At 45.9% G+C, this 17,071-nt stretch overlaps 1 protein-coding gene across 2 annotated transcripts in view; it reads left to right on the top strand.

Moving 5' to 3' along the window:
• The window catches only part of mob2a (MOB kinase activator 2a), a 96,524-nt gene that overhangs the window by 18,836 nt on the left and 60,617 nt on the right, over positions 1-17,071 (top strand). Inside the window, exon 1 of one of the 2 annotated variants that reach the window (XM_041849744.2) lies at positions 16,479-16,800. The exons of the other annotated variant lie outside the window; for it this stretch is intronic. Within the exon in view, the coding sequence (XP_041705678.1) occupies positions 16,763-16,800 (38 nt within the window). The 5' untranslated portion in view covers positions 16,479-16,762. Of the gene's footprint in view, positions 1-16,478; positions 16,801-17,071 lie in introns of those variants that run through there. 2 annotated transcript variants of the gene reach the window in all.

Genomic DNA, 17,071 nt, shown 5'->3' with positions numbered 1-17,071 from the left:
GTCTCAACGCAGCCTTATAATGCTGTAAAAGGATCTGGGAACCCAAATTATATCGGTGGATCCCATCCTCCTTATAATACAAGCTTTGTTTCCATAAGGTATCAAAATTGTCAATAAATGTTACACCCACAGAGCTGCAATAGTCTCGTAGCCAGTTATGGAGGGCTAAAGGTCTGCTGAACTGTTCAGTGAGAGGGCAGATATTATGAGGCGTTTGTTGGTGTCAAGTAGTGACCCAATCAGTTCTTTAGAGTCCATCTTCAGCTGTTCTGAGCTGCCCTTCATAATGTCATTGAATCCCACATGAACTGCGATAGACTCAATTTCCTGATGCTGGTTTAAAATGTTTGGGAGCAGCTTATTGACGTCCTTTACTCGTGCTCCTGGATAGCACAACGTTTTTGCTCCAGGGAATGAGACATTTCTCACCATTGAACTACCCCATACAAGGACCCGAAGAAGGGAATGGCGAAGTCCGCCCATTCCCACCCCTCACACAATTAGTTGAGCCTTTCACGCGCCCACAAGAAGCAGGATAGCGTACGCCCGCTAATCCCGGCGATAGGTCCAGACCTCCCACGCAGGCAGTCCCCCGTCACACCCAGAGAGAGGGAAAGGAGCCGAGCTCGACGACCACGCCGCTGCTGGAGTCAGCGTAGTTGGAGTCAGCGTAGTTGGAGTCAGCACAGCCCTCGCAGACACAGGCAATCCCAACGAAGAAGGCGCAGGTAGGTCAGGCACCAGTGCAGCATAGCTATTCCTTATGTCAATCTGCTCTGTACCTCTCGCAGTCACTCCCGTGCACTTAGCAGCATGCCGCTGCCTTCGGTTTCAACGACTTGTGACATGGTACCAGCGCTGATTGGAACATTCTTCTTGCTGTTCTCCATCTACTCTACTACAGGATGGAGGAGGAGAAGCAGATGGAGACGATTTCCTTGGCAGGCAAGTTCCAGGTATCACAGGCCGTTCAGATAGGGACAGATGACAAGGCAGGGAAACATCCATCATGCCCGAGCGCCGTCCAGCCATAGGAGTTGAGAAAGTTCCAATTTGTGCTTTCCCCAGAATTGAGATTTGTTTGCTAAGCATTGCCACCTCATTCCTGTGTAACTTGATAATACATTAAGTGGGTGCAATACACACACACACTCTGACTGTGATGTTGTTTCATGTTGTTTGGAGACGTCTCATTCCTGAGATGGGATCATGGCATTCCTGAGATGTCAACCTAATGTTTGTCTGATTCCCACGTCTCTGACTGTCTGTCTGTCGTTCTCACACACACACACACACACACACACACACACACACACACACACACACACACACACACACACACACACACACACACACACACACACACACACACACAGACACACACACACACACACACACAGACACACACACAGACACATACACAGACCCCACTGTCATATGATATAGAAAAATTCTCTATCAGTCAATATGAGAGGAGAGAAGGAGAGGAGAAAAGAGGCGTGGGAGAAGACAGTAGACGTCACTCTGTGGCCCAGGCTGTTGTCATGTCAACCCTGTAGAACCCTGTAGATATGCCAGGGCATCCCTGTATGCCTAGTCAGTGTGACAGGAATTATGAGTGTGAGCAGGAAGATTAAACAGAAGAGGGAGGGTCTGAATACTCACAGGATATCACTGTCCATGGATGCATCCCAAATGGCACCCTATTCCCCCATAGAGACCTGGTCAAAAGTAGTGCACTATGTAGGGAATAGGGTGCCATTTGGGGCACAACCCATATGGTTCAATCATATGTCCCACAACACCCACTGGTTCTTTTAATGCACCAGCAGCATGTCTCATATGGCCCTTACATCTCCTCTGCTTCCTGCTGTCAGCCTCCACACACACACACACACACACACACAATGTAGCCTATATGCACACAGTACTGTGTGTGGAGAGATAGAGGAAGCAGGGGGGTCAGGGGAGGCAGGGTGGTCAGGGGAGGCAGGGTGGTCAGGGGAGGCAGGGTGGTCAGGGGAGGCGGGGTGGTCAGGGGAGGCAGGGATAGAGCATATGTGCTGTCCATCCCTTCTCAGTGGGAGTGTAGTGTGATGTGGGCTCTTCTGAGGAGAGAGTTCTTTTAAAGCTGCAAAATGTACCTTTTTGGGCGACCTGCCCAAATTCACATAGAAGTGTGAGTTACAAATATGTCATTCTCATTGAAAACAAGTCTAAGAAGCGGTACATCTGTTATGTCCGCTATTTCTACGCTTCCCGCTCTTAAGTTTAGTTTTTGCGTCTTTTACTTTCAGTTTTGTACAGCAGCTTCAATCAGCTGAAAATACAATATTTTTGGTTATTGGAGAGAAAAAAACCACAGCGGTTTAGATTGTACAATGATTATACGTTGCTTGTTTTGTCACATGAAGTGAAATTAGGCAAATTATTAGAATTTTAGCTACCAGGAAATGGCAGTGATTTTTGCATAGTGCACCTTTTTAAGGGCAGAGGAGAACAGGCATTAGGGCACACAACAGAACATGTAAATGAGCCTTTCCATCATCAGGTCCATGTTGAAGCTCTGAAGCCCCCTCTGTCAGGGAAGAGTGACGCGCACACACACACACACACACACACACACACATGCACGAACGCACGAACAATATCCTCTTGAGGAAATGTGTGTGTGTGTGTGTGTTACACAGCAGGGTCTCTCTAGGGAAACACACTGTCTGTGCACTGTTCTCACGCACACGTATACTCATACACTCGCCCGCTTACATATTGCATTTTAGTTGCTCTCTCTCTGGCCTGTTCACCATGGTCTTTTAATATAACCTCTTTATCACATACACTCTGAGATAAAAGCTGGGCTCCACTAGGCTCCACTTGGCTCCAATAGGCTCCACTGGGCTCCACTAGGTTCCACTTGGCTCCACTGGGCTCCACTGGGCTCCACTAGGTTCCACTGGGCTCCACTGGGCTCCACTGGGCTCCACTAGGCTCCACAGGGCTCCACAGGGCTCCATTAGGCTCCACAGGGCTCCACTAGGTTCTACTGGGCTCCACTGGGCTCCACTAAGTTCTACTGTGCTCCACTGGGCTCCACTAGGCTCCACTAGGCTCCACTGGGCTCCACTGGGTTCCACTGGGCTGCTCCACTAGGCTCCACTGGGCTCCACAGGGCTCCACAGGGCTCCACTAAGCTCCACTAGGCTCCACTGGGCTCCACTAGGTTCCACTGGGCTCCACTAGGTTCCACTGGGCTCCACTGGGCTCCACTAGGCTCCAATAGGCTCCACTAGGCTCCACTAGGTTCCACTGGGCTCCACTGGGCTCCACTAGGTTCCACTGGGCTCCACTAGGCTCCACTGGGCTCCACAGGGCTCCACAGGGCTCCACAGTGCTCCACTGGGCTCTACTGGGCTCCACTGGGCTCCACTAGGTTCCACTGGGCTCCACTGGGCTCCACAGGGCTCCACAAGGCTCCACAGGGCTCCACTAGGTTCTACTGGGCTCCACTGGGCTCCACTAAGTTCTACTGTGCTCCACTGGGCTGCTCCACTGGGCTCCACTGGGCTCCACTAGGCTCCACTGGGTTCCACTGGGCTCCACTGGGCTGCTCCACTAGGCTCCACTAGGCTCCACTGGGCTCCACTGGGCTCCACTAGGCTCCACTGGGCTCCACTAGGCTCCACAGGGCTCCACTAAGCTCCACTAGGTTCCACTGGGCTCCACTAGGTTCCACTAGGCTCCACTGGGCTCCACTGGGCTCCACTAGGCTCCACTGGGCTCCACTAGGCTCCACTAAGCTCCATTGGGCTCCACTAGGTTCCACTGGGCTCCACTAGGTTCCACTGGGCTCCACTGGGCTCCACTGGGCTCCACTGGGCTCCACTGGGCTCCACTGGGCTCCACTAGGTTCCACTGGGCTCCACTAGGCTCCACTGGGCTCCACTGGGTTCCACTAGGCTCCACTGGGCTCCACTAAGTTCTACTGGGCTCCACTGGGCTCCACTAAGTTCTACTGTGCTCCACTGGGCTGCTCCACTAGGCTCCACTGGGCTCCACTGGGCTCCACTGGGCTCCACTGGGCTCCATTGGGCTCCACTGGGCTCAGATGAAGACAATAACACCAGGAAATGAGAAATAAAGGAAGGAGGCTCCACTTTCCCCTCCTCATCTTCTCTCGCTTTGTATGTGAGCGTCTGTGTGCAAGACGAATGTGTGTGTTTTCAAGCGTATGTTAGCGTGTGTGTGTGGTTGTGTGTATGCTGTAGGTCAAGAGGGTGTCTGTATAGGAATGGTCATTGTTTTTTACTTTCCTGCTCTGTGGTTGGCATGGTGATGGTGTGTGTGTGTTCTACAGACTGGCCTGAGACAGAGACATGGCTCCTACCAGTTAGCCTCTGGTGGCTATGCTAGTTGAACTGTCTGGGACTAACTGCTTACTCTCTCCAAGAAGTGTGTGTGTGTGCGTTTCTCTCTCTCTCTCTCTGTGTGTGTGTGTGTGTGTAGGTGCTGACAACACCACATCCGTTTCCTCTCATTGAGGAACACTGGGTCAGGGGCTTGGCTTCCTTTCTCTGTTGAGCTCATCTTGAACTGCTGGAGTGGAGCATTTCCTTCTACACAGGCTAAGTCTAGCTATAGTCTACAAACCCCAGCCAGTGAACACAAGATCTTGAAAATACGTATTTTCAATGTCTTTTTCAACCTATTTTAAAAAGTTTTTGGATGGCTTTTGATCGTAGGGTGCTTCAATCTTTCCCCTAGTTTAAATTCCAGCCGGGGCGCAAATGTCCCCAAAGCAACATCCAGCCCCTTACTGTAGCATTGTCGGTTTGTCACTGGATAGATTATTCACTTCTCTCTCTGCCATGACCTGACCTCAATGCTGCTTCCTGTCTGTCGCTTAGGCCTATAGTGTACACGACACTCTTCATGTGGGACTTTGTTTACTGAGAATGTGGTTACTTACAGGTGTAGGATCTTAATTGGACCTACAGTGAGTGTACAAAACATTAGGAACACCTGCTCTTTCCATTACAATCCAGGTGAAAGCTATGATCCCTTATTGATGTCGCCTGTTATGGCAACTGCCTGGTATGGCAACTGCTCGGCCTCCGACCGCAAGGCACTACAGAGGGTAGTGCGTACGGCCCAGTACATCACTGGGGCCAAGCTTCCTGTCATCCAGGACCTCTATACCAGGCAGTGTCAGAGGAAGGCCCTAAAAATTGAAAGACTCCAGCCACCCTAGTCATAGACTGTTCTCTCTGCTACCGCACGGCAAGCGGTACCGGAGCGCCAAGTCTAGGTCCAAGAGGCTTCTAAACAGCTTCTACCCCCAAGCCATAAGACTCCTGAACATCTAATCAAATGGCTACCCAGACTATTTGCATTGCCCTATGTTGCTTGATCGGTGGTTAGGCTATTATCTGGACAAAAGTAGGCTACATGAAAAGTGCAATACTGTTAATATAATGGTGTGGTAGTGTGGGTTTTCTGTGAATTTATGTAAATCAGAAGAAGATGGCACCAATAGACATGGCCACCTTGTTTTAGGCTCCTAAGCAACTTTGAATACAAGCATTTCGCGACACACACAATATCTGCTAAACACGTGTATGCGACCAAGAACATTTGATTTGATTTGAATCACGAAGCTCATCTGCACAGGGAAATTCTCAGCAACAAAAGAGTGATCAAATTAAGATCAATGGCTTCTCCTATGGCTCCTTGTCTCCTCTGCTCATCTCCTTAACTTGTCTCCTTCCCTTCATCGCATTACTTCAAGTTCAGCGCATATCAGGAATACCAGCCGGCATACTAGACAGCATATCAACCGGTCAACACATAGAGATCCTCTCTCTGTATGTCTGTCATGTCTCTCTCTGAGCAGCCAGCCCAAACCAGACAGTAGACATAAATGGCTGCTTCTCTCCTCTTCCCTCCCTGCCATTTCATCTCCTTTCCTCACCTCCTTCCAGTTCCACATCTCATTGATCACATGACATCAACTCCAGCACATACAAGCGATCATAGCAGCCCCTGTGGCGGTCCGTCAGTAGCTGCCCTAGCTTCTCCTTAGGAGGCGAGGAGAGAGGACGTGAGGAATCAATGTGCTGCAATTGAGATTCTTCCCTTCTCTCCCCTCAGGAAAAAATAGAATGCAGTACCACTTGGAACCATTGGGTGGGGCCAGAGCACAGCTCTATCATGTCCAGCAGCAGTCTAGACTAGAGAAACCCAGGGTTGTTGTGTTTGAGCCTATAGGAAATGCAGGGCTCAGTCAAACCGTTCATTCATTCCTAGAAGGATTCTTTTCTCTTATAGATTGGATTGCATTCAATTTCCTGAGCTGTCTCGCTGGGAATTAACATTAAAACCAAAGTCAGTAGTCGTTAAACTATTTGAATTACAGGGGTGCCTGAGGGTGATACCAAGATGTACCATAACAGATCAGAACCCTCCCAAAAAGTGTTACTGAAAGTATTGATATGGGCAGGCCCCCTCAAAAAATATTCCCATTGGTCGTCCAGACGGACCAACACCACCTAGAGTCAATAATGTAATGTGAACCCTGGAGGCATGAATAAAATAAAGACGGACTTGCATAACTGGAGCATCCAATCCGGCCCTGTCCGAGATTCTCTCATGAGGAGTAGACGGTAGACAGTGCTTTAACCAACATGGGTTGAGGTGCAGAGAATCGGACTAGGCCTGTACACATTATATGTATTCCTGGAAAGCCTGTGATGGGGGAGAGAGAGGACTGAGGGCTGTTATTATGCACTGCGGTGTTGGAAGCTTTTCTGAAAACATTATCTTTCTGCCTATTAACCTCTCAGCCTCAGAGCCCAGCAGCTGTCACTGAGAGAAGGAGAGAAAAGCTGCATTTTCTTCTCTGACTTGGCAGCCAAACTACTAGAAAACAGGAGAAGGCAAAAAGGAGAGTTCTGTCTGGGTGGGAATGATGATGATGATGACGAAGATGATGTTAACGGGGAGGGAGCACTAACTGACTGCTTGGTCATTAGCATGAAACCATACAAGCACACTGTGCAGTTCTTATGAAACTCACACCAAGACGGAGGGAGAGAGGGAGGAATGGAGGGATGGAGGGATGGAGGGACGCAATGAAAAGGATCAATGATGAAGTGGGGGATGAATGGCAAAAGAGGAAGGCGTGAAGAGAGGGGTGGAGAACGTCAGGATGAATGAAGAGATGGAAAGATGAATGGAGGGAGGAGAACAGGGGAGGAATGGAAGGATGGATAGAAGAAGGGAGGGGATTCTGTTTAGAGTTGCGCAATAAAGGACTGGCTAAAGGTTTCTGTGGTCTGCAGTCCCCCCCCCCCCTCCATCCTCTCCTCCCTCCCCAGTTCCAGTATTATGTAACTCTGCAGTGTGGCTCTAGCAGAGTGATTGATTGATCAGCTGTGTGGCTCTAGCAGAGTGATTGATTGATCAGCTGTGTGGTTCTGGCAGAGTGATTGATTAGCTGTGTGGTTCTAGCAGACTGATTGATCAGTTGTGTGGCTCTAGCAGAGTGATTGATTGATCAACTGTGTGGTTCTAGCAGAGTGATTGATTGATCAGCTGTGTGGCTCTAGCAGAGTGATTGATTGATCAGCTGTGTGGTCCTAGCAGAGTGATTGATTGATCAGCTGTGTGGCTCTAGCAGAGTGATTGATTGATCAGCTGTGTGGCTCTAGCAGAGTGATTGATCAGCTTTGTGGTTCTAGCAGAGTGATTGATTGATCGGCTGTGTGGCTCTAGCAGAGTGATTGATTGATTGATCAGCTGTGTGGTTCTAGCAGAGTGATTGATCGGCTGTGAGGTTCTAGCAGAGTGATTGATTGATCAGATGTGTGGCTCTAGCAGAGTGATTGATTGATCAGCTGTGTGGCTCTAGCAGAGTGATTGATTGATCAGCTGTGTGGCTCTAGCAGAGTGATTGATTGATCAGCTGTGTGGTTCTAGCAGAGTGATTGATCAGCTGTGTGGCTCTAGCAGAGTGATTGATTGATCAGCTGTGTGGCTCTAGCAGAGTGATTGATTGATCAGCTATGTGGCTCTAGCAGAGTGATTGATTGATCAGCTGTGTGGTTCTAGCAGAGTGATTGATTGATCAGCTGTGTTGGTAATAAACCACCCTGGGGCCACTACAACCAGCACTAAGAGGTCTGGTGTGGGAGAGAGAGAACACACACACACACACACACACACATTGTGCCTAGTACACACTGCTCCACAGGTGGTGCCATTTATTACTTGCACTCGCAAACTGTAATACACACACACACGTAACTGGTTTGAAATCATTTCACTATTCAAATAGTATCATGAATTTCTGTCGGATATTTGAAAAGCATGTTATTGTTATTGTTTTTTTTTTTACTGAAGTTTTTAACCTGAGCACTGCTGTGTGAGGGAGAGAGGCTGGTGCATTGCTGCAGCTGCGGAGGGTGCAGTGTGAGATGGGAGCCAGCAGACCGAGAGACCCAGTAGCCAAGGCAACTCGGCTACAGCCAAGACTAGCTAACTTGTAGTAGCCACAATGCTATCATCCCATATAACAGTGCCTGTCTTGACTGGAGTAGTTCCCCAACCCTGGTCCTCCAGTACCCCCAACAGTACACATTTGAGTTGTAGCCCTGGACAAGCACAGCTCATTCAGCTCATTGAGGGCTTGATGATTAGTTGGCAAGTTGAATCAGGTGTGCTTGGCCAGGGTTACAAAAAATGTGTACTGTTGGGGGTACTCAAGGACAACGATTGGGAAACTCTGGCCTAGGCTAACTGAGGCTACATGCTGCGTTTCTCCCCATTCAGAAAAAACAACAGCCTACCTGTTGGCTGCTCATTGTAGCCTACTCCTTCTCATTTCTCTAACATCTTGCATTGCATTAGTGAACTCTCATTCCACTTCCTACAGATTGAGCCTCTTTGATTGGCCAACATAAACAACAAGCTATACACGTGAAGGCAACTGGTTGGCTACCGGTCTTTTTAAATTAATACTTTTTAATGTCATGGCACATCCTTGCATGTAACAATGTTACATGGATATTTTAATTTAGAAAAAGCCTTTTCAGTGTTAAAATAGGCCTATTGTTTCAGCAAAATGAATACTCACACAAGTATTTGAATACTATGGTCCGTTTGGATATTTGAATATTGAAATAACCGTGCACATCCATACACCGAACGACAGGGCCTTTGAGAGATGTGGTGAGCAGCAGAGAGCCAAAGACATTACATCATCATCCTCCCTCTTTATGCACTTCTTTCCATTCACCCATCCATTGTTCCCTCCCTCTTTATGCACCTCTTTCCATTCACCCATCCATCGTTCCCTCCCTCTTTATGCCCACCTTTCCATTCACCCATCCATCGTTCCCTCCCTCTTTATGCACCTCTTTCCATTCACCCATCCATCGTTCCCTCCCTCTTTATGCACCTCTTTCCATTCACCCATCCATCGTTCCCTCCCTCTTTATGCACCTCTTTCCATTCACCCATCCATTGTTCCCTCCCTCTTTATGCACCTCTTTCCATTCACCCATCCATCGTTCCCTCCCTCTTTATGCACCTCTTTCCATTCACCCATCCATCGTTCCCTCCCTCTTTATGCACCTCTTTCCATTCACCCATCCATCGTTCCCTCCCTCTTTATGCACCTCTTTCCAGTCACCCATCCATCGTTCCCTCCCTCTTTATGCACCTCTTTCCATTCACCCATCCATCGTTCCCTCCCTCTTTATGCACCTCTTTCCATTCACCCATCCATCGTTCCCTCCCTCTTTATGCACCTCTTTCCATTCACCCATCCATCGTTCCCTCCCTCTTTATGCACCTCTTTCCATTCACCCATCCATCGTTCCCTCCCTCTTTTATGCACCTCTTTCCATTCACCCATCCATTGTTCCCTCCCTCTTTATGCACCTCTTTCCATTCACCCATCCATTGTTCCCTCCCTCTTTATGCACCTCTTTCCATTCACCCATCCATCGTTCCCTCCCTCTTTATGCACCTCTTTCCATTCACCCATCCATCGTTCCCTCCCTCTTTATGCACCTCTTTCCATTCACCCATCCATCGTTCCCTCCCTCTTTATGCACCTCTTTCCATTCACCCATCCATCGTTCCCTCCCTCTTTATGCACCTCTTTCCATTCACCCATCCATCGTTCCCTCCCTCTTTATGCACCTCTTTCCATTCACCCATCCATTGTTCCCTCCCTCTTTATGCACCTCTTTCCATTCACCCATCCATCGTTCCCTCCCTCTTTATGCACCTCTTTCCATTCACCCATCCATCGTTCCCTCCCTCTTTATGCACCTCTTTCCATTCACCCATCCATCGTTCCCTCCCTCTCTTCATCCCTTTCTCCCTCCTTCCCCCTTATAATCCTTCTCTCCATCCATCTAAGAGAGATTCTCAGAATGAACAGGTACCGTGGTCCTCTGTAGCTCAGCTGGTAGAGCACGGCGCTTGTAACGCCAAGGTAGTGGGTTCGATCCCCGGGACCACCCATACACAAAAAAAAATGTATGCACGCATGACTGTAAGTCGCTTTGGATAAAAGCGTCTGCTAAATGGCATATTATTATTATTATTATTACTGTTCAAATACTTTCAAATCCTTCCTTCCTTCCTTCCTTCCTTCCTTACTCCCTCAAAGTCATCACTGATCTTACTTGATTTGGGAAACATATCTAGCCTAGCCTATATTCTCTGTATTAGAACCCCACTCGTACCAATTTAAAATGTATGTCATGGTCTGTTGTAACCTCTCTCATTCTCCCTATCAGGCAGGCTTTAGCTGTAACCTCTTTCATTCTCCCTATCAGGCAGGCTTTAGCTGTAACCTCTCTCATTCTCCCTAACTCTCCCTAACTCTCCCTAACTCTCCCTAACTCTCCCTAACTCTCTCTAACTCTCTCTAACTCTCCCTAACTCTCCCTAACTCTCCCTAACTCTCCCTAACTCTCCCTAACTCTCCCTAACTCTCTCTAACTCTCTCTAACTCTCCCTAACTCTCCCTAACTCTCCCTAACTCTCCCTGCTGTTTGTTGTTTCCAGTCTTCCCTACGACCTGTCCTGTCTGGAACTGTGAGCAGTAACAGCCTAACCTACGTTGCTACCACGACAAAGACTAATGCCGGCAGGAGAACCGTTGAGGACATTGGCATCTCTCTATTACAAGTGAAGGATATTTTAAACGAACAAAAATAGTTCTACAAGCAGTTGTTGTTACAACATCAAAATAGCTTTAAGTGTTGTGTCCAAATACTGGTGGAGTCAACTAATAAAAGAATGGACTACCTGACCAGAGAGGTCCAAGACCTGAAGAACAGTTTGCAGTTATCCCAGGGTCAGCTCGATGAGTTTAAACAGGAGAACGGCAAGATGACAGCAATCTGTAAGTCATTGAGAGAGGACATCAGTTCTGTGTGTGAATCCATTATAACAATGACGGAGAAATCAAATTATCTCAAAGGACAATCAAGGCGGAACAAAATGTTTGTGGATGGAATTGCATAATCTCCACATGAGACCTGGACGGAATCTGAGGACAAAGTGAGGGAAATGATCTGAAGATTGACCACAGGAAGATTGAGGTGGAGCACGCCCACAGGACTGGAAAACTGGCCCGGGTGAAAGGCCCAGGCCGATAGTGGTCAAGTTCCTGAGGTTCAAGGACAAGGTAGCTGTTCTGGAAAGAGCCAAGAACTTGAGAGGAACGTACATATTCCTCAACGAGGACTATCATGAAGCTGTGCAACAGAAGAGGAAAGAACTTATCCCAGCAATGAAAGCTGCCAGAGAGCATGGGAACATTGCTTACATCCACTATGACAGGCTCATTGTCCACCCTCCCCCCCAAAAACCTGGAAGGGATGAGAGCCAAGCCTATGTGTTCGTAGCTTCAACCCTGCAGAACACACACACACACTTACACACACCAACTGATTTAACGTACTGTCAAATATATTTTTAAAAATCACTTGCTTTGTTTGCTCTTTTCCATATGATGTCTATCTCTGATAAGCTACCCAGGAAAGGGATGAAAATAGCCCATATTAATATATGTAGCCTTAGAAATAAGGTTAATGAAATAAATAACTTGCTAACATCAAATAAAATTAATATATTAGCCATTTCTGAGACTCACTTAGATAATTAGTTTGATGATACAGCAGTAGCAATACAAGGATATAACATCTATAGAAGAGACAGGAATGCTTATGGGGGAGGTGACGCTGTATATATTCAGAGCCTTATATGGATGATGTAAAAAAAAAAATGTTTGGTCTGATGTGATTAATAAGGACCATCCAGACGCTGCACTTGATGAATTTATGAAATTGCTTCTTCCAATTATTGATAAACATGAAACTGACAGAACTGTTAAGGCTCCTATGGATTGATGAGGAATGGAAAAACTGTATGGTTGAACGAGATGAGGCAAAAGGAGTGTCTAATATGTCTAGCTGCACATCTGACTTACTGCAAATGGAGAAATTATGTGACTAAACTCAACAAAAATAAGACACCGTATTATGAAGCCAAGATCAATGATGCTACATAAAGCATAGGAGTACTTTAAATGAAATTATGGGCAGAAAGACAAATTCAACTCCATCTTTCATCGAATCAGATGGCTTATTCATCACAAAACCATTTGATTGTTGCCAATTATTTTAATGATTACTTAATTGGCAAAGTGGGCAAACTTAGGCAGGAAATGCCAACAACGAACATTGTATGTTTGAATTTTGTAAAGTTAGTGTGGGAGAGGTGGAAAATTGTTAACGATAAATAAAGACATTGACAACATAGATGGAATGCTAATGAGGATGGCAGCTGACTCTACAGCCAGTCCTATCTGTCATATCTTTAATCTGAGCCTAGAGGAAAGTCTTTGTCCTCAGGCCTGGAGGGAAGCCAAAGTCATTCCGCTACCCAAGAGTGGTAAAGTGGCCTTTACTGGTTCTAACAGCAGACCTATCAGCTTGCTGCCGGCTCTTAGCAAAGTGTTGGATTTTTTTTGGGACCAGATACAATGCTATTTCTCAGTAAACAAATTAACAACAGACTTTCAGTATGCTTATAGAGAAGGGCACTCAACATGTACTACACTGACACAAATGACTGATGATTGGTTGAAAGAAATTGATAATAAGAAGATTGTGGGAGCTGTACTGTTAGATTTCAGTGCAGCCTTTGATATTATTGACCATAACCTCTTGTTGAGAATACTTATGTGTAATGGCTTTTCAACCTCTGCCATATTATGGATTCAGAGCTACTGTATCTATCTAATAGAACACAGAGGGTTTTCTTTAATGGAAGCTTCTCTAATGTCAAACATGTAAAGTGTGGTGTACCGCAGGGCAGCTCTCTACTCTTTTCTATTTTTACCAATGATCTGCCACTGGCATTAAACAAAGCATGTGTGTCCATGTATGCTGATGATTCAACCATATGCATCAGCAACCACAGCTAATGAAGTAATTGAAACCCTTAACAACGAGTTGCAGTCTGTTTTGGAATGGGTGGCCAGTAATAAACTGGTCCTGAACATCTCTAAAACTAAGAGCATTTTATTTGGTACAAATCATTCCCTAAGTTCTACACCTCAGCGGAATCTGGTAATGAATGGTATGGCTGTTGAACAAGTTGAGGAAACTAGATTACTTAGTGTTACCTTAGATTGTAAACTGTCATGGTCAAAACATATAGATTAAATGGTTGTAAAGATGGGGAGTGGTCTGTCCGTAATAAAGAGATGCTCTGCTTTTTTGACACCACACTCCAAAAAGCAAGACCTGCAGGCTCTAGTTTGATCTTATCTTGATTATTGTCCAGTCATATGGTCAAGTGCTGCAAAGAAAGACCTAGTTAAGCTGCAGCTGGCCCAGAACAGAGCTGCACGTCTTGCTCTTCATTGTAATCAGAGGGCTGATATTAATACTATGCATGCCAGTCTATCTTGGTTAAGAGTTGAGGAAAGACTGAATGTGTCACTAATTAAAAAAAACAAAAAAAAGACATTCATGTGTTTGAAATTCCAAATTGTTTGCATAGTCAACTTACACACAGCACTGACACACACTTACTCCACCAGACATGCCATCAGGGGTCTTTTCACAGTCCCCAGGTCCAGAACAAATTCAAGGAAACGTACAGTATTATACAGAGCCGTTAGTGCTTTGAACTCCTTTCCATCTTATATAGCGCAAGTGAACAGCAAACCTGGTTTAAAAAAATAAAATAAAGCAACAGTTCACGGCACAACACCTCTCCCCCATGTGACCTACTTGTTGTGTGTTTGTATGGACATGTATGTGGAACTGATAGATGCACACACATGTAAATTGTCTTTTGTCTGTAATGTCTTTTTCGTTATGTGTCGGACCCCAGTAAGACTAGCGGTCGCCGTTGGCATTGGCTAATGGGGATCCTAATAAATCAAAATCAAACCCCCACATGATAGAGATATGTTGACAGTAGAAACCAGACAATCTCTCCCTGAGGTAACACACACACACTTATCTGATGAAGACACAGGAGTGGAGTAGCCAGGGTGGTGGGACCTGTGGGTGTGTGTGGAGTCAACTCACTCACAGGACAGCACTGCCCAATGTCACCTCTATGTCACTGTAATAATGTCAGCTATAGCTAACTGCCAAAGTAAAGGAAACGCCAACATAAAATGTCTAATTAGGGCATTGGGTCACCACAAGCTGCCAGAACAGCTTTAGTGTGCCTTGGCATAGATTCTACAAGTGTCTGGAACTCTATTGGAGGGACGCTTTCTCAGTCTCCAGAATGTTCCATAATCGTTCAATTAGGTTGAGATCTGGTGACTGAGAAACACATACGCCGTTTAAACACCCTATGCTCATTTTGAAACCCTTCTTTCAAAGTCACTGAGATCTCTTCTTCTAGCCATGGTAGCCAAAATAATGGGCAACTGGAGATTTTTTTTATACCTGACCCTAAGCATGATGGGCTGTTTTAATTGCTTAATTAACTCAGGAACCACACCTGTGTGGAAACACCTGCTTTCAGTATACTTTGTATCCTTCATTTACTCAAGTATTTGGTATTTTTTTAGGTTCCCCATTATCTGTTGCAAAAGCAGCAGCTACTCTTCCTGGGGTCCACACAAAACATGAAACGACAATACAGAACATGAATAGACAAGAACAGCTCAAGGACAGAACTACATACTTTTTTGTAATTATTACAAAAGGCACACGTAGCCTACATATCAATACATACACACAAACTATCTAGGTCACTAAACTGTCTAGTGTTTCCTTTATTTGGGCAGTTACCGGTATATGTAATCCATGGTCACTTCTATGTCAACGTAATATGATTACTAGGGCTTACCCCAATTAGTCGATTGTTTGGTCAATAGGCTGTCGGTCGACCGAGATTTTTTTTAGTCAAGCAGTAGCAAATATAAAGAACAGACGACTTTCGGTCAACCAATATTTTTTTGGGGTCAGGGACAGCCCTAGTGATAACTGTCACCCCACATTACTGAGCACTTGCTCAGTCTGAAGACTAGCCCTTACTCTACAGAAGAGGAGGCTGGTGGGAGGAGCTTTAGGAGGACGGGTTCATTGTAATGGCTGGAATGGAATTAATGGAACGGTATCAAACGCGTCAAACATATGGAAACCGCATGTTTGACTCCATTCCATTTATTCCACTCCAGCCATTACAATGAGCCTGTCCTCCTATAACTCTTCCCACCATCCCCCTCTGCTCCACACACATCTTAGCTCTGAAATTATATGGATGGTGGTAGTTTACCAGAGGGCAAGGTGGAGCTATGACCATATTAGCTATCAAGTACTGCTCAAAGGGACATGTAGGCCTATTATCTTATGGTCTTAGGTCTGGAATCTGACTCTCTCTCTCTCACACACAAACTTAAAGAGCAGCTGTGGATTTATCAGGTTTTAATGGATCCTTAGTCTATTCTTAGCTCCAATCTGTCTCACAGTCCACACGCTGACAAGTGTTGGCTTGGAGTCTGTGTTCTGTCCTCTCCCTATAGCATACAGGAAGAAAATATAACCTGCAAGATAGAAAACGCACTTAAACATGAGATGTTGCTTGCGCCTCTGTATCGGTGGATCATAGGATGAATAATAGGCACTATGAATAATTGTTCATGACTGGAAAGCAGATGATGATGTATTTCTGATTGTGCATTGATTGACAAAGGAATGTATATTCGGTGGCTGAAATTGGGAATGTGCAAATCATGCGAGTAATGTCAGATATTGATATAGCATAAGTAGATTCTAGTACTATCGAGAAGATTTAAAGTTATTTGTTTTAAGTCAGTGATGATAATGTTTGATTTAGGTCAGCGGGCTACTGAGGACAAAGTAGGGACATCAGATCTAAAGAAACACTTTGTATCGCTGCTCGGATTATTTTCTGACAACATCCTCATTGATGTAATTGTAGCGATCTGAATGGTGAGCTATCGTTCTTTTGTTGCATCGAAGCATTTGTTTTGACATCCTTGCCCCCCGACTTGTAAACCATGCCCAGCGGAAGCTGGGGAACCGAACAGGGGGCGGAGGTTTGGAAGGAAGGAGCGAGGTCTGCAAGATAACTCCGTTTTTATTGTTCTTGTCTGCAGCCGTCAAAGACACGGGCGTTTTCAAGGTGCATCGAAAGCTGAACGTAATCAATTCTGGATTTCTTTATCCGATTCCTATCGTCCGGCATGAGGTTTAAACGGAACGGCTCCTATACATTGAATAGGTAAGGGACTTCATCCATTCACTACTCGGGTTAGGCTTCTTTCTATATTCGCCACATATATAATGTTAGGTAAAAAGGGCATTGTGAAGTTTACCAGACGCAGTTGATCAAGGTTTATTGTGTGACTTTGATGTCGTCGGTATGATCAATTGCTTGTGTCGTGATTGCGACTCTTCGAGCATTTCTATTGTTGAATTAAAACGTGGTTACGATACGCACGCTGTATGGATGCAGCTGATGGAAGTAGTTGCTCTCACTCACAACCTGTTTC

The sequence above is a fragment of the Coregonus clupeaformis genome, chromosome 26 (genome assembly GCF_020615455.1).
Source record: "Coregonus clupeaformis isolate EN_2021a chromosome 26, ASM2061545v1, whole genome shotgun sequence".
NCBI lineage: Eukaryota > Metazoa > Chordata > Actinopteri > Salmoniformes > Salmonidae > Coregonus > Coregonus clupeaformis.
This window is presented reverse-complemented; position numbering and strand designations above follow the sequence as displayed.